This window comes from Meleagris gallopavo, chromosome 20 (assembly GCF_000146605.3).
Source record: "Meleagris gallopavo isolate NT-WF06-2002-E0010 breed Aviagen turkey brand Nicholas breeding stock chromosome 20, Turkey_5.1, whole genome shotgun sequence".
Taxonomy (NCBI): domain Eukaryota; kingdom Metazoa; phylum Chordata; class Aves; order Galliformes; family Phasianidae; genus Meleagris; species Meleagris gallopavo.
This window is the reverse complement of record NC_015030.2, coordinates 4,793,223-4,810,288: the sequence shown is the minus strand read 5'-3', so window position 1 is coordinate 4,810,288 and position 17,066 is coordinate 4,793,223. Positions and strand designations below refer to the sequence as shown.

Below are 17,066 nucleotides of genomic sequence, written 5' to 3'. Positions count from 1 at the left end.
GAAGCCAACCGCGAGCGAGCGGCAGCGGCGGAGGGGTTAAGTGCGGGATCAGCTGTTCTCATGTCATTACGGATTCTCTTCATTTTACACAGAGCTCTGTTTGATGTCTGAATGCACAGGGGACTCCCCCTCCTCCTCCAACTCCCACCCCTTTTATTTCACTCCCTCACCCTCTCTCCCTTCCTCCTCCCCTTCCTTTCTCTCTCTCCCCCTTCTCCTTCTCTCTCTCACACGCACACCCTTTGCAGACCGTTCATTCAGTGCCAGTGTCTAATGGCACCGAAGTAAATAGCCGAGCATTGTTCCGGCAGTGTCAGAGCAGAGCGGGGCCAGCCTTCCTCAGATGAATTCCTCCTAAATAGCGCCCGAGGGGGACGGGAGGGGACGGAAGAGGAGGGGGAGAGCCAGAGGGGAGAGCCAGGAAGACAGAGGATAAGCAGTGTGTAGAAGAGGACGAAACTGCGAGCAGCTTCACGGCTACCTGTCAACACATGCTGTGCTCCATGGCTAACTCGGGCTGCCTCCTTGTCTCCAACTCAGGCATGCTTCCTCACTCTCTCCCCTGTCCTCCAGCCTTCCTCTACCTCCAACAGGTAAGTGACCCTCTTCTGGGGATTTTTTTGCTTTGCGGCTCACACGTGCTTTCTCTAAGCGAAGGGTCAGAGTTTAACCTCTTCCTCCCCAGCCTCTCCCGGCCTCCCCGGCGCATCCTTCCCACCGGCGCGTTGCGTCGCGTTGGCAGCTTCTGCCCCTCGGGTGCGAGTTTGGTTGGCTGCGGGGTCCCTCCGGTTCTTCTGCTCTGTGAGGTGGTGGGATTATGGCCGGGGTGTGCGGGGCCGAGGCGGTGCTGCAGGCGGGCAGCGGGCACAGCTCCAGCTCCTGCTGCTCAGCACAGCCGGGAGCGCTCGGTGCTCCGTGCACAGGGACTGCACTGCTCCGGCCAGGCAGAAGGGGAAGCGAGGAGCTGCATGTGCACCTGCGTGTGTGCGTGCTGTGAGCGGTCATGTAGGGGTGGATGGGGCTGCCTGGATGCAGGCACGGGGTGCTGCAGGTGCATCCCAGGAGGGCGCTGGGCCGGAGCTCGTGCAGCCGGCGCTGGCTTGCAGGCACCAGCAGGTCTGCGTGCCCTCAGCTTTGCTCCCAACTTCCCGTCAGGGCTCGCAGCTCCTGGCTGCTGCCTGATCCCACACGCTGAGTTCCAGACTCGCCATCCCCGGGGACGTGCAGCTTGAGGGAGGCAGTGTTTTCTTCAAAAGCCTCTTTGCTGCATCGGAAATCCCAGCCTCCCAGCCGGGCTAACTGCTCCATTTGTGCTTTCAGGAGTTTAAAAATTCATAGCATCCTACCGCGCTCCGCCTGGCCTGCATGCTCACCTGGCAGCTGGGGACAGCGGCCGGCACGGTGCAGCCCCACGGCCTGGGCAGGGGATGGGGTCTGTGCATCACTTCCCTGAGCCCATGCCTGCTTGCAGCCAGCGTGCAGCCGGGCTGGGGTTGGGGACAGCAAGGCCTGGGCTGCTCCACGCAGCGCGTCGGGGCCGGGTTGGCGCAGCCACTGCTGGTTACACAAGTGTGCGGAGCTGCTGCATGTGCAAGGGTCTGGAGCTCGCGGGGCTGCTGCAGAGGCTGGCCAGAACGGTGCGTGATTTATTCCACCTTCCTGCAGGCTGTGGGCGAGCTGGGGTTGGGCTGAATTTTGATCTGCGCTTCCCTGGGCTGCGCAGAGCACAGCAGCTCATCCGCAGCCGCTGCTCAGCTGTCCTGGTGCACCGGGGGGGCTCAGGGCCTCTGACACCAGGCAGGAATCATCCCCAGGCCCCCACCCACCTCCGGGGGGGTGTTCTGTGTGTCTGCAGGGAGAGCGGCAGATGCTTCAAGGCAGCTGCTCCACTCGTTGCAGCACCCGGCACAGAGCGGCTGCACTGCCCGCAGCTCCCAGGCTGTGCCGGTGCCGGTGCCGGTGCTGGAGGCTGTGGGGAATGGCAGCTCTTGGGGCAGGCTCAGGCCGTGGTACTGGCGACCACTGGGATGTGTGCAAGAGGTGCCTGAGGTCTGCGGAAGGAAAAGTGCTTGTCTCAGTGCAGCTCAGCCCTGATTGCGCCCAGCAGTTTCTGGGACCTTCGCTGCCCCATTGCTGTAATTTGGAGGTGGTGTTGTGCCCGTCCTCCTGCTCTCCCTGATGTCTTCTGCTCCTCGGCTGCGGGTTTGGCCTCACAAGCATGAGAGGAGGGTTTTATGGGGAAATTTCGAGTCAGGTTTTCACCCAGCGGTGACTGAGGTGGAGGCCAAAGCTTCTGTCCTTCCCCCAGCTCTGTCTGTTGCCGAGGGTCTGCACAGCATTTGGAGATGATGTTTCTGGTGCGGGTTGCAGCAAGACGTCGGGCACAGGATGGGACTGGCAGCGACCACGTGGGGAATGGCATGGGGAACTGAATGGCACTGGGCAGGGCTTTTTGCCCTGTCCATCTGAGCAGCAGGCACATCAGCCCTGCCCCACTCACTGGGCAGTGCTCAGTCCATGGACTCACTCTGCATTTTGGATACGACGATGTCAGTGCACCAGACACCTGGGAGAGTTCAACAAACTTCTTTTCCAAATGCGCTGTGGATTGAGGCTGTCTGTGGGAAGTTCAGCTCAGAGTTAGGGTGTGAGCCTGGCACCCACGTAGCAGGGTGGTTGGCACACAGCTGGTGCAGGTGTGTGTCGGTGGTACTCAGTGCTGGTGCCCAACAGCTGTGCCGAGGCAATGCGTGCTGGCTTTTGCTTGGGGTTCCAGGACGTGGAGAACGGCAGTGCCACTGCGGTGTGCTCAGTGGTCCCCACTGCCATTTGCTTTACCCATTCCTGCAGAGGCAGCTCTGTTGGTGTTGCTCTGTAGCACCGGTGTTTTTGATCTTGATGGCGTTGGAGGGAATGACCAAGAAATGGAGATGTCTGCACAGCTTTGGCTAGGCAGGCACTGTGGACAGCCTGGCTGTGGCAGCTCGCTGGGGCTCAGCTCCTGCCTGCACCATGCTGTAGCTCTGTGTGTGCTGCAGAGCCCGGCAGCATGGGACCCCTGGAGGGGCCGTGGGGTTGAGAGCAGGGCTGGTGGCCAGAGGGGATGGGAATGCTCCGTCCGTACCCAAAGCCGTAGTGCGGTGCTGGGCTTGGGCAGGGCCTCATGCGCAGCGAGACCTTGGTGGTTGCATTTAGTTAACAGAAGAATCAGTCACTGCTTGAAGTGTCTCTGCTATAATTATATAAGAGCAGCTAATCACTCCAGGAAGAGACACACTGCTGACCCGGAACAGCCCCAGGCGCTGAGACTCAGCATCAGCGTTAGAGCAGAGGAGCCCGGCTGCAGCATCCTGTGCTCATGGGCACGTTGGAGCTGGACGTGAGGGTGGCTGTGGGTGGGCTCAGCACGTCGGGGTGTCCCTGCAGCCCCCAGCACTGCCCAGCACCAGCGCTGTGGGCTGATCCGAGCTGGGGAACAGCCTCTGCAAAAGACTGCTTGGAAAATTCCTCTCCAAAAGGGCCGCTGCCAAGTTTAGCAGATTATATTTTTAGGGAGCAAGTCTATTCCTAGCAGTGTTGTAGCTGTTGCAGCAGCGGGTTTGTTTAAAAGCTGGTTCCATCCCCTGTGTGCACATTTCATGGAGTGGGAGCCCGGACCCCATCCCTGCACAGGAAAGATGGCTTTAGACCTGCAACAAATATGTTTGCCTTTTCTTTTTCTTTTAATATATTGAAAGCACCAGCATTAATTTTAGCTTTTGTGAAGCCGCTTTTCCCACAATAGCTGTAATTTAGGCCTACCCTGCCTGGCGATGCTCTTTTTATAGGTATATTCTTATTTTAGTGCTATAGTGATGGGTGAATGAGTAGATTAAATTAGATTTAGTATCTATCATTCTTTAAAGCGTTACAGGCGGTCGTTGCGGGGATGAGGTGTAATTAGGCTCAGCCTCCCTGCTCTCCCCACACCCACCCCATGGGTGCCCCCGTGCTGCCCACACCTCACCCTGGTGCCAAGTGGGGGCACTGGGGGTTACATTCCCCACACGCTGGGCAGCTGCACCCTGCGGGACAGCTGTGTCAGGGGGCTGCGGTGTCTGGCACAGGGCAAGCATCTACCCTACAGTTCCCAAATCCCCTGGCAAGCCCCGCTCCCCTGACCGGTGTCTCCGTGCCGAGTTCTGGCTTTGCTGCTCCCGTACTTTCCCAGCACACAGCTGGCTCCATCAGCTTCTGCACCCCCAGAGCGCAGCCCCCACCCCACCACCCTCTCGTCCTGTCTGCATCGCGCCGAGCTTAGAAATTGGCTTTGCACAGCATCAGCAGGATTCGCTCCAGCCCCTGTGTAAGCAGCGCTGCTGAGATGCGATCCCTGGCACCGGGAAGCGATTACACAGAGTGAGAGGAGCGCTGGAAGGAGACCCGCGTGGAGGAGGGACTCCACAGAGACAGTGTTGGGAGAGTGGTGTGCGGGCAGCCCTGGCCTCAGCGCTGGGGACACGTGGGTGCCGCTGCCTGGGGCCGTGGGGTGGCTCTGCATCTCGGCCATCCCCTCCATCAGAGCTGCGGAGCTGCTGCGCCCGCTCCTGAAATCGCCCCCTCCAATCCTTCGTGGTGGGTGCTGGAGCCGGAGCGCGACTGCGGTGCCAAGCTGGGTGCCCACCCCTGTCCCAGCAGCCCGCGTTGTGCTGGTGGGGCTCACTGCAGGCTCCACCGGGCGGGCACGAGGCAGGGCTGGCTGCTGGCTCCCCCTCGCCAAAGTGCTGGGCTTGCAGCACTTTGTCATGATTTTCATCTCATCTCCGAGCAGCAATCCTTCACTGCTCGCATTACCCAAGTAGAAAATGACACATAAACTGACATGATTGCTGCTGTTTCTCAGTGCCACGCAACATCTGTTCCCTCAGCGGTGCGGGGGAAGGTGGGCAGGGGCTGTGACGTGCCACGCGGCCCCCAACTTCTCACCCTTTGCTCCCCTCCTGCCGCCGTGCCTCCTCCAGCCGTGCTGCAGCAGAGCCGGGAGCTGAGAGCAGCTGGAAGTGCTGGGGTGGTGCAGGATGGCAGTGGGGAAGCAGCAGGAGCAGCTGCACTTGGCTGCCCATCCCGCACTGTGCTGGGCACGCTGTGTCCCCACAATGTCCCCGCTGCCTCCTGCACGCAGCCCACAGCTGGGCAGGAGCCTGCAGCAGTGTGTCCTGGATCTTCCAGGCTTTGCAGACCCGTTCTCCAGCGGATTTCTCTCCATCTCTTCCCAGAGCCCCGTGCTGTTTGGGAGCATCTCTGTGCAGGTGTCTGGCAGTAGGGGCTGCACTGAGCTCTGCCTCCTCGTGTCCCTGCGCCCAGCACAGCACCGGCTGCAGCCTCCTGCAGGCTCCTGTCTGAAATCAAAAAGAGGGAGAGAAGAGTGAGAGGCAGGCGACGGTGGCAGCTTATTTGTGATCTGCATTGTGTGGGGAGCTCTTAATTAGAGCTAATTAGGCTAATTAACTTGCAAATGAGAAACTCGTCTTTTTCTCCTTTTCTTTTACAAGAGAAAAAAAAAATAAAAGCTGAACAACAAGAGCGATACCGAGAGTGCTCTGTACCTGCTGCAGAGCCCCTTTGGCTTGCAGGATGCGCACCCGGTTCCTCCCTGTGACCCCCAGCACCAGGACCAGGGTGCACCCCGTGCCCGCCCCTCCTTCACACGTGTCCAGTCTCCTCCCCTCTCTCTGTGCTGCAACACCCCAGGGGCTTTGTTAGCACAACTCGGTTCAAATGTCTGATTAGTCTTTAGGAGATCGAGGGGTCAATTTTCCACAGCTCCTTCCTCTCCATTTAACTAATTTAACTGCACGATTGTTACAAATTTCATTTTATTATAGCCCTGCTTCTCAGTCCAATTGAATTACCAAAATCTCATTTTCTCAGAAGTGCTGAATATGTAATTAGAGGAAAAATTATGCTTCTGACTGCCTATTAGAGAGGTTCGTGTGTGAGCCCAGCTCCGTGCACACGCGGGTACGTGGCTGCTGAGCACCCACGAGTGTGCATGTGGGGAAGTGCTGTATGCAGCTGTGCCAGAGCCCGTGGCGGTGGATGGCAGTGGTGGGCTCTGCCAGGGGATGTGGCTGCATCCAGAGCCCACGAGGGCACTGTCACTGTCCTGCTTTGGGATGCAGGGCTCCCTGTGCTGGACACTGAGCACTGTGGGTAAGGCAGAGCAGGGCTACAAGGCTCGCAGGCTGCTGCCCACACTGCAAGAGCAGGCAGAAAAGCAGAGCTAAAGAATGTCCCAAGGCAAGAATGCCTGCAGGGGCTCAGCAGGAGCAGGTAGCTCAGGTGGGCACTGCTGGGGACGTGGCTCCTTTCCTATCCCATCTCCATGCCTGACACAGCCATGCTTGTGTCTCTTCTGTAACCAGCTGCCCAGGCCCTTTGGTGGCTGATACAGAATGAGCGCTCCTGGAAATCCTGCATGCAAATGCTCGTGTCTGCGCTGCTCCGCCGGGCAGGGCAGGGCTCCACATCCCTCAGCAACCATCCTGCCACTCGCTGCAGCCCCAGACATGCCACATCCTGGCCCATCTCCAGCACAGACACAGCACAGTCCCTCCCTGCGCAGGTCCGTGTGAGCCCAGGAAATGTCCCAGGCACGCGGGGGGTGGGAGGTGGCGGCGTCCTGGAGCCCCCACGAAGCACCCCCGTCTCGCCTCAGTTACACAACATTATCATTTCATAATACTCTGAAATATACATGAAGTTGGCTGAATGCAGATGAAATTGCACCATTTACTTCATGAATATTTCATGCAGCCTCAGCTCCGAAGTTTCCGGCTGATGGAGGCAGGAGCCCATGCTGGACCCCGTCCCTCCCAGCCCCGTCAGTCCCATGCTGGAGGTGACAGTGACACACACACACCCACGGCAGCTCCAGGTGCCACCAGCCAATGGTGCCTCCATCTCTCAGCCCACAGCATTCTGCAGGAGGGCATCCCCACAGCCGCTCACTGGAGCTGCACTCTGTCCCCTCCTGCTCCTGCACCGCGTTGCCCCGGCTGAGCTTTGTGCCACGGGGTCCCTGCCTGCAGCCCTGCATCCTCTGCAGAGCTCCCAGTTGAGCATCCCTAGCAGATGCCATTAACGGGCTTTCACCCCTCCCCTGCCACATCCTTAATGAAGACATTACGGACGTGGCTGACACCTCCAGCTCCTCGCCTCCTTTCACTGCTCCTTCCCCACTCCTCGTCCTGGAGCACCGCGGGCTGTGCCACCAGCACAGGGTGGGCAGGGATTGCCCCTAGCAATGGGACGTCCTCCCCATCAGCCCCCACACGTGGGGCCTCGTGACCCCCCCCCAAGCCTGGATCTGCAGCTGTGCTGCCCCAGGGCCAGGAGCACTGCTTTGTATGGATGGCGCAGCATTTTGGGTAATGAAATATTCACAGGTCAGTGATTCCTTGAGAAATGACGGGGATCAGTCAATTCCTTTTCAGGGAGTAATTTTCTTCCCCTTCACGGCCTCTGTTTCATGTTGACAGTCATTAGCATGAGAGAGCGGCTGGATCGAAGAGGGGACGCGTGGCTCTCCGCAGATGGCCGTGCAGGGACCCTCATGGCACCATGGCTGGGACATTCCCTCTGCTGCAGCCCTGCTGGGACAGCGGTTGCAGATGCTCTCACTGCATCCCTGCACGCAGGAGCAGAGCACTCTGCAGAGGCCACAAGCAGCCTCACCCTTTTCCAGGCTGCTCCCCAGCCCCAGCATTACGCAGCGCATGGGCGCAGCGCTCACTGTCTCTGCACACTGCAGCTCTGTTGCAGCTGCCCTGATGCAGGTGGAGCTGCAGGCAGTCCCGTGCTGGTCGGGACCCTCCTGCATGCAGAGCACGGGGATGTGCCGTGGGCCACTGGTAGCCCTCGTCGGCACTGTGCTCAGCCAGGTACGCCGACGCTTCCTCTTGTTGGTGGGATTCCCGGTGCATTATTTTTCTTAAAAAGGAGAAAAATGTTAAAAATGGCGTCTGTCAGCCCCGAGCTGACAGGCACAATCACCAAAGTGCGGCGTCGGCAGGAACCGGCCCCACGCGCTAAATGACTTGAAAGGAAATGGCCTGGATTGTGCTGAGGAGGCAGAGTGCGGTGGGGAGAAAGCAAGTGGAGCAAACAAAAAAACTTCATTAATTAAAGAAACTCGTTAATGAGGGACATTTAATCAGCTAAAGATGATATCCACCCCCTGCCTGCTATGGCGCAGGGATAGCCGGCCTGCTGCGGCGGGGGCTACGGATGGGGATAGGGATGGATATGGGGCAGGAGGTGGGGACAGGACAGGGGACGGGGACAGGGATGGGTTAGGCTGTGCTCAGGGAGCTCTGTCCTGCCGGGCATTGCAGGGAGGTGGCCGGCTCTGCTCGTGCCCCAGCACTGCCTGTTTCGCTCTGTGCTCGGTCTCGGGCACCGCGCTAATCTCCTGTCTCATTTGCTAAATGAGGGCCACGGGCCATTAATAACCAGAACATCTTTTAATGAAAATGCGGAAAGCCGCCCTACAAAGTGCCATGCGGGAGCATCCCCTGCACTCCCGGCAGGGAACTGCGGCTCACGGACACCCGTTGGAGCACAGCATCACCTCTGAGCTCACAGAGCTGCAGGCACCTGGCTGCAGGGGTTCCCCGTCACGCTCACCCCAGGGCTCTGCGAGCACAAACCCAGCTGGGCGCAGGCAGTGGCTGTGCCATGGGGCTCTGCACTGGGCTGGGGTTTCCTGGGCTGCATGCGGCACAGGGAGGGATGGGCAGTGCGGGGCACGGAGCCGAGCAGCAGCAGTCAGCAGGCACTGCTCAGCCAGACCCCTCGGATCCCCATGGCATCGCAGGGCTCTGCCCCACCACTGCCAACCTGCTGGGGGTGGCATGCAGGAGCCATAGATCTGTGCCTCTGCAGCACCAGCAGCCCGGAGACAGCGAGCAGCAAAACAGGGGAACCTAATGGTCCCTGAATGAAATAATACTTGGGCAGACAAGCACTGCGACAGCCCTAATTAATAACAGATATGAACGTGACTGTCAACACGGGCTGGCGAGGAGCCAGCGGGGTCCAAGACTCACACAGGTGGGGTAGGCACCTGTCTGCATCCCCTGCCCACCCCGTGCCCCATGGCTCCACTTGTGTGGGCCGTCCCAGGGCTGTTGATCCCACAGGATGCCCCACTCCTGGGGCAGAGACCATGGCAGGGGCTGGCTCTGTCCTGCTGGGATCCATTGCTGGGTTAGGTTTACCAATTCGAAGTGCCCCCCTCCTTGATTTTCATATCTGAAGTGAAAACCTCCCTGGTAAAGCCTTGGAGAAAGAAGCGAACTGAGCACTGATGGGCAACAGCTCAATCCCTGCCCTGCTGAGGGCTGATCCAGGTTATGGTGGCAGCAAGGATGAGTGTGCAGTGCAGGGGGACACAAGAATGCTGCGGGATGCTCCTGTTGCCAGCTCCGTGCTGGGGATGCGGGCAGGAGGGTTGGGCATGGAGAGCACAGCCATGGGGCTGTTGGGGGCCTGCCTGCTGCTGGGAGGATCCTGTCCCGGGGTGTTTGGGGAGCAGACAAAGTACGGGACGAGAGCCCTGTGGGTGCCATGGGGGCAGAGCCTTGGCCCTGCTGCCCGCGCCGTCCTGCAGTACCGCCGTCCCGGCTGCTCTGGCAGCGCATCTGGCTGGCGCGTCCCCAAGCAGCTGAGTCAGCACGGGAAGGCGATGTGAGGCTGTGAATGACTTGCAGATACGTGCGGGGCTGGTTGGCTGCATGTGGTCCCCACCGTGCCCCCGGCGCAGGCTCTGCTCTCCCTGCAGGTGGGGAAGCAAGGCAGGGTGGGGGATTGTAGCTAGCAGCACAGCCCCCCCTCCCCTCTCTTCGTTTCCCCTCCCCTCCCCAGCGTCCCTCCGCACCATAAATCGGCCGCACACACAATTAAGGAGCTTGTCTGCACGGTCTGAGCCACAGATGTATTTCATGGGCGAGAGGTGGTTGTAAAGCATCCGCGGGGGCTGCCAGTGCTCTGCTCGGCCACCTGCACGGAGCACACGTGTGTGTGAGGGGGGTTATGGGGGGTTTGCAGAGGGCTGTGGGCAGGAGAGACTCCCCACCCCATGGCAGCCCCAGCCCTGAGCAGCCCACAGCGCAGGTGCAGCTCACCTCGTCTGACCGGGGCAGCCAGGCCAGCTGCGTTACAGCAAAGGGGCTAATCAAATATTTAGCAGTTAATTGATGCCTGCCTGCTGTTTGCCAAGGGGCAGCTGACATCTCTGCCCTCCGGCCCTGCTGCCTCCTCCGTGATGCCCTCCCGGCTGGGCTCCAAGCACGCAGGATGCTGCCCCACTACCCGATGAGCACAGCTTTCTGTGCAGTGGTTTGGCTGTTCTTTGCCCTGTGCTGCCTTCCAACCCGAGGGCTGCCCTGGTTCCCATCACCACGAGGTGATGCGTGGGGCTCCCTGCCCATCCCCGCTGCAGCACGGCCGCGGTCTCTGCCATGCCGTGTGCTCCAGCCCCGTTCTCCCACTACCTGAGCCCCAGCAAAGGGGGTACGTGGGGCTCGGAGCGAGGAGGGAATGGGGGCTCAGCTGTGGCCACGGGGGAGGAGTGGCGCGGCACAGGGATAGCGCAGGATGTGGGGCGGGGACCAGAGGCTGGGACGGGGTGGGGGGCTGCAGCCACGGGGACCCGCAGCCCTGGCACTTCGGGCTCGTTGTCCTGGAGGTGACGGTTCGGCGCCGCTGTCTCGCAGGGTAACCAGGACGCCACGGCTCCGCCTGACGCGATGGCACAGCCCTACCCCCCGGCCCAGTACCCCCCGCCCCCCAGAACGGCATCCCCGCAGAGTACGCGCCGCCGCACCCCCACCCCACGCAGGACTATTCGGGGCAAAGCACAGTACCGGAGCACGCCATGACCCTCTACACACCAGCACAGAGCCACGCCGAGCAGCCGGGCTCCGACGCCAGCACACAGTCCATAGCAGGGACGCAGACGGTACCGGTAAGGGAAGGGTAAGGGGGATGCTGGCAGCTCAGCCACGGTCCCTTGGGATGCCAGATGCCCCCACCGTGCCCAGGGGAGCAGGAGCCTGCAGCGATCTGCTCACTGCCCCATAGCCACCCCCCCCATCCCCGTCATTTCTAATCACTTGTAATCTACCTGCTTGGCTGCTTTCCAATCAGATAGCTTCAATTATGTGGTTGTAATGCAGCTCTGGGGGGGAAAAGTGCTGAGCTGAGCACTTCCCAGCCCGGCCACCGCAGCCTTGTGTGCAGGGTCTGCCTCCTTCAGCCCACCCCATCCCCCCCGAATGTGCCTGTCTGCCACCTGATGCTCTCTGCAAGTCACTCCCATCCCCACCCACACCCAGCTGCCCTTCCCTGGGTCCCAGATGCTGCTGCTCCTGCACTATACCTGCTGCTGGCAGAGACCTGGGAGGGTAGTGCAGTGCTGCTGGGAAAGAGGGGAGCGCAAGGCCAGGGGTATCCCTGGGGCCAGAGGAGAGGAACACAGTCCCCAAGCCCGGATCCTTGTCGGGTTTTGTGGTGCTGGTGAGGGAGGGCTCGGCTGATGAGGCGGCGGTGCTCCTGCAGCAGACAGACGAAGCGGCACAGACAGACAGCCAGCAGCTACATTCCTCAGACAACACAGACAAGCAGCAGCCCAAGAGGTTACACGTCTCCAACATCCCCTTCCGATTCCGGGACCCCGACCTGCGGCAAATGTTTGGGGTGAGTGCAGTTCCATGCAGCCCCCTGTGTCCCGTGGCTCAGTTCAGGTTCCCGGTCCTCATGTCACCACCATCCTTCCCCTGGGCCCACCATGTCCCCCCTTCTGCTGCTCAGTGAGGTTTCTGCCCCGGTTAGCAGCTGGGCTCTCAGCCCTTGTTCCCCTCCCTTCACCCCTCCCATCCCTCATTAGGATTTGGAGCACTGGGGGCTCATTAGCTTTGAAGTGACCTCTCTCGGTTCTGGAAGGGAGTGTGTGGCAGGTGGGACGATCGCACTGATGGACACCAGGATGTGCCCTGTGCTGGTAGCCCAGGAGCTCTGCAGGCGCTCACTCTGCTCTCTCCACTTGCAGCAATTCGGGAAGATCCTCGATGTGGAGATCATTTTCAATGAGCGGGGCTCCAAGGTGGGTGCCACCATTACAGCGAGCCCTGGCAGCAGGCACAGCTCAGCCCGGGTGGGTGCACACCTCTGGGGGCCGTGTGCCAGCTGCCCCACTCCTGCCCCATCCCGGGGGCACCTCCCCTTGCCCTGTGCTGCCTGTGGGGATGTGTGGCTGCTGGAGGGGGGAAGGGGCAATCCATGCCCGGCGGGGCTGCTCGTGACCCTCTGTGTGGGTATCTCTGCTGTATCTTCCCTGCTTTCTGTGCCCTCTCCCAGACTCTTTTCCCAGCTCGTGGGTGACGCTGGGGTCTCCACCAGGACCTGGCCTGTGTACTGGTCCATACAGCGGCCGCTATCTCCTCTGCCAGCTCTCCTGATTCACCCCTCTCTCTCTCTCTGTCCCCGCACCCTCTCTCTCTCTCTGTCTCTGTCTCTTTCTTTCTCCTTTTCTCCTCTGCTCACAGGGTTTTGGGTTTGTAACTTTTGAAACTAGCACAGATGCCGACCGGGCACGAGAGAAGCTGAATGGCACGATCGTAGAGGGCCGGAAGATTGAGGTGCTCAGATAAGTGTGCTAGTGCCCTGCCTGCCCTGCCATGTGCATGTCCCGGAGGTGCTTGCCCGGTGTGTGCATGCGTCCGTGAATGCAGCACGGGGAGCATGCGTGTGTGCTGCAGGGAACTCGTCACTTACAGCAACAGGGAGAGGCTCAAAGGAAAACATCCCGAGGGGTAGAGAGAGCTGGGGGCAGCGTGCTGGCCTCTGGCAGTATCCTGCTGGTGATGGAGGAACGCACAGGAGGAGGAGAAGGCTCTGAGGAGCTCTGCGCCCGCTGTGCAAGCAGCTGCCGTGTCCTCCAGCCCCGGCAGTGTTACTGTTTGTGTGCTGTGTGGCACTGTGCAGAGCTCCAGGAGCAGTGTGTGCAGGGCAGCATGTGGAGTGAGCTGGGCGTGAGCATCCCTGCAGCACAGAGTGGGGCCTGGCAGGGCACAGTGGTACCCATGGACAGGGCCCTGCCGAGCTGGGCAGGTGCTGGTGGGAGCAGCCAGGGCTCCTGGCACAGGCACATCCTGTGAGGTGGGGATAGGAGGCGGCTGAGCGTGGCACCTTCAGCACAGTGTCACAGCCCTATCGGCGTGGCACAGCGGTGTCACAGCTGCAGGTCAGCCTTGTCTCATGGCTCCTTGCTCGCCCTGTCCTGCCCTCTGGTGTTTCTCTCAGCAGTAATGCACACAGAGCAGGCCTGGAGTTCTGCCTCACCAGCCCCTTGCCAGCCAGCACTGAGCTCCCATTCCATCTCTCTGCAGGTGAACAACGCCACAGCCCGGGTGATGACGAACAAGAAGACTGCAAACCCCTACACTAACGGTAGGGACCAGTGCAAAGAGAGATTGAGTGGGCACGGGCACGGCTGAGGTGCTGAGCAGCCCTGGGCACCATTTCCACTGCTGCAAGGCTAGGATGCAGCACGTGTGCTCTGTGCCCTTGGCCAGAAGCAGCAGGGGCTGCTCCCTGATGAACCTGGCGGCGTGCCTCTGCGCCATCCAGGGATGGGAGCCATGGGGGGAGCCCAGTGGGGTGCCAGGACAGGTGCACAGAGCCGCGGGTCTCCCCAGCTCACCAGTCTTCCCTGCTTGCAGGCTGGAAGCTGAACCCAGTGGTGGGAGCTGTCTACGGCCCCGAGTTCTATGCAGGTAAAACCTCAGCTCCGCACTGGGGCTGTGCTGTGTTCCACCCCACTGCTCCTCCAAGCAGCCCCCTGCACGTCCCTCTTCCCCTCCCCCCTGCTCCCCGGCATGCACACTCCCCCCACACCCCGTTTGCCCCAGTGTACTTGCAGGGGCCGTGTCCCAGCAGCCTCATCCCCTGTGGGATCTGTGGGCACAGATTGATGCTCCAGCACGGGCTGCACTGCGGTGATTGCATGTGGGCACCGCTGCAGGAATCCCATCTTTGTCCCTTCCCTCCTGCAGTAACGGGGTTCCCGTACCCTGCCACGGGGACAGCTGTGGCCTACCGAGGGGCACACCTACGGGGACGAGGTCGTGCCGTCTACAACACGTTCCGGGCTGCACCCCCACCGCCGCCCATCCCTACCTATGGCGCGTGAGTACTGGAGCTGGCGGGGGTCGGTGCCACTTGGACCCCGAGGGCTGGGGGTCCCGCCTTGTGCTGCAGCCCAGCACGTTAGGGGGGCTCGGCCCCTTCCCGTCCCACTCTGCACACTGCAGCAGCTGCCTCTTGACCGGCCCTGCTGCTGACTCGGCCCTCAGGGGTGCCCCAAGAAGGCGCCTTCTGTTTGGTTTTCCATTTGGTGCTGAATTGCCTCAATTCTGCTGCTGTCAGTGTCTGCACTGCTGGCTCCTGCACCTCCTGCAGGGAGGTGTTGGGGAGCGAGCTGCAGCTCCCTGGCGCCTGCCTGGCTTCCACCTCCGAGATGCTCCTGCACTGATTCAGCCCAGGCTGTCCTCTGCTATCCCCATAGCCCTGCCCACCATGCCTGGAGCCCCAGCCCAGGCCATGCCCACATCCCGCACCCCCAGCACCTCGAGCTGCCTTGACAGCCACTTCTCATCCCTCTGCATCCAACTCCCTGCAGGTCACTGGTGTCACCTCCATCCATCCTACCTGGCAGCACCAGCTGTCTGCACAGAGCAGAGTGCATTTATCAGAGCTTTAAGCTGAGGTGCAGATTGCAAGCAAAACCCAGGACAGCCACAGCCAGCCTCTGTGTGACCGCAGGGCTCCGTGTCCCTGGGTGCCTGTCTCCAGGTTTCCCTGCAGCTTTGCTGCTTGCCTTGCTCCACGCACCCACCTTGGGCTGAGCGCTGCCTGGGGATTTTGCTGCCCTCACGCCTGGTGAGGCCGAGTGTGCCAGACCCTGCAATCCCAACCTCCCCACGTCCCCTCGGCATGACTCTGGGCATAGCTGGGTTGTGTCCAAGTGCAATGCCTGGAGTAGCTCCATCAAGCACCTGGTGCCCACAGCTCTGACTCCTGTGTCCTGTTTGCAGGGTTGTCTACCAGGACGGGTTCTATGGAGCAGAAATCTACGTAAGTGCTGCCTGCAGGGATGCTGTGCAGGGATGGGTGTGCTGCCCGTCAGGCAATGCTCCTCCTGCACACCACAGTGCCTGACGCGGTGCCTGGGGGGGAAGGAGGGGAATGGGTGGCCGAGGTGCTGTGCGGGTGGCACAGTGTGGGTTTATGCCCCCAGCCCCATGGGATTGATGTCCTCGGTGCGTGTCGCTGCGCTGGCTTACACCAGCATTTAACCTCCATATTTAAAAAGCCATTGGCGATATTTCAGGCGGGCGGCTGAAGGATTTATCTAACGTGACACCTCATTAAAGCGATCAGGGAGGTGACATTCTCTCCTCTGGAAATTTAATTTTTTTAAGGTTAATGTTTGTGAAAGCCCCTGGGGAATGGTAATGAGGCTGGTGTGAGCCCGGTGGTTCAGCTGTCCGCAGGGTCCCATTGCTGCTCTGCAGCCCCTGGGGCAGCACTGGGGGGGTGGCGGCCACCCTGACCCCCCCGGCAGGGCCTCCCTCTCACAGCCACCTCTCTCTGTCCCCCTGCTGCAGGGGGGCTACGCTGCCTACAGATACGCGCAGCCTGCGGCCGCAGCAGCAGCATACAGCGACAGGTAAGCAGCAGCGTAATTCGGGGGGAGGTTGGGGTGCCCCGTATGGCACCATATGGCACAGCACAGCTCCTGCGCCCTGCAGCCTGAGCACTGGGCCGGGCACAGCGTGGTACTCTCAGATCAGAGCTCCCTGGGCTGTGTAGTGCGATCGGTGGGGGGGCAGCAGCTGGGCAGGGGGAGCAGCAGAGGAGCCATCCCCAGGCCCGTAACACCCTGCTGCTGTTTGCTCCTAGTTACGGCCGAGTGTACGCAGCCGCAGACCCCTACCACCACACCATCGGCCCCGCCGCCACGTACAGCATCGGCACCATGGTAAGAGCAGCTCTCATGGCCTTTCTTTGCATCCCGACGCGCCCCACGTGAGCTGCAGCCGGCCCGGGGGGGTCGGGGGCTGCGGGAGGGGTGCGGAGCAGCAAAGCCCCTGCGTGGCATCGTCCCCAGCAGGACCCAGGCAGTGTGCAGGGAGCAATCTGTAGCTAGCCTCGCAACCAGCATCAAAGATGAAAAATCCCACTTGTGGGTGGGATCTCAAGCCAAATGGCCTTTTTCTTCCTTTTTAAATTTGTATTTATTTTTCACCCTCCCACATCCCCCGGTTGAGCCCTGGCCACCGGGACCCCTCTGCCCCCCTCAGCCTTATATTGTCCCCATGGCAGCACTGAGTGCCCCGGGTGAGCCCGCCCTGTGCACCCCAGGACAGAACAACAAAAAAAAAAATTAAAAATAGAAAACAAGAAAGGGAAGAAATGGGCTTTGCCTCTCTCTTGAATACTGATTGGCTTTTTTTTTTTTCATCTTTGATGTTGCAGGCTAGTCTATACCGAGGAGGGTACAGCCGCTTCACTCCCTACTAGCAAGACAGACCCAGCCCCTCACAGCACTAACACTGACCGCTCACTAGAAACCAAACCAGGCAGACTAAGCAGAGGCAGAGCCTCCCGGAGGAACCGAGCCCTGCCTGCGGGCTCTGCTCCGCGATAGGTTCACCTCGAGCCACTCCGCCGCAGCCTCCATCCCACCCAGCCCGGGCGTAGCGCTGCTGGGGGGCGGCTGGGAGTGGAACTATGGGACTGTGGGTGCTGCCCTGCTCGGGGCGAGGGCTTGGCTCCATAGGTGAGGCAGGGGTGGGGGGTGTGGGGCCGTGTTGGGGGGGGCTGGCGGCTCCCACGAAAGCTCTGCCTTTCTGTTTCTGTTGTAGTGAACACGCAGCCGTTTTCCTTCTGGGACCAGGAAGGGCAAAACAAAACACACACACACACACACATACACACACACACACACACGGTTTAAAAAA

At 60.7% G+C, this 17,066-nt stretch overlaps 1 protein-coding gene across 1 annotated transcript; it reads left to right on the top strand.

Moving 5' to 3' along the window:
* Positions 1-194: 194 nt before the first annotated feature.
* Positions 195-17,066, top strand: RBFOX3 (RNA binding fox-1 homolog 3). The gene is given in 13 exon segments (XM_019621666.1): positions 195-593; positions 10,758-10,830; positions 10,833-11,008; positions 11,602-11,739; positions 12,092-12,145; positions 12,588-12,680; positions 13,431-13,491; positions 13,764-13,817; positions 14,097-14,229; positions 15,138-15,177; positions 15,711-15,772; positions 16,006-16,084; positions 16,971-17,066. Coding segments are annotated over 13 exon segments (1,068 nt in total). The 5' UTR covers positions 195-491; the 3' UTR covers positions 16,974-17,066.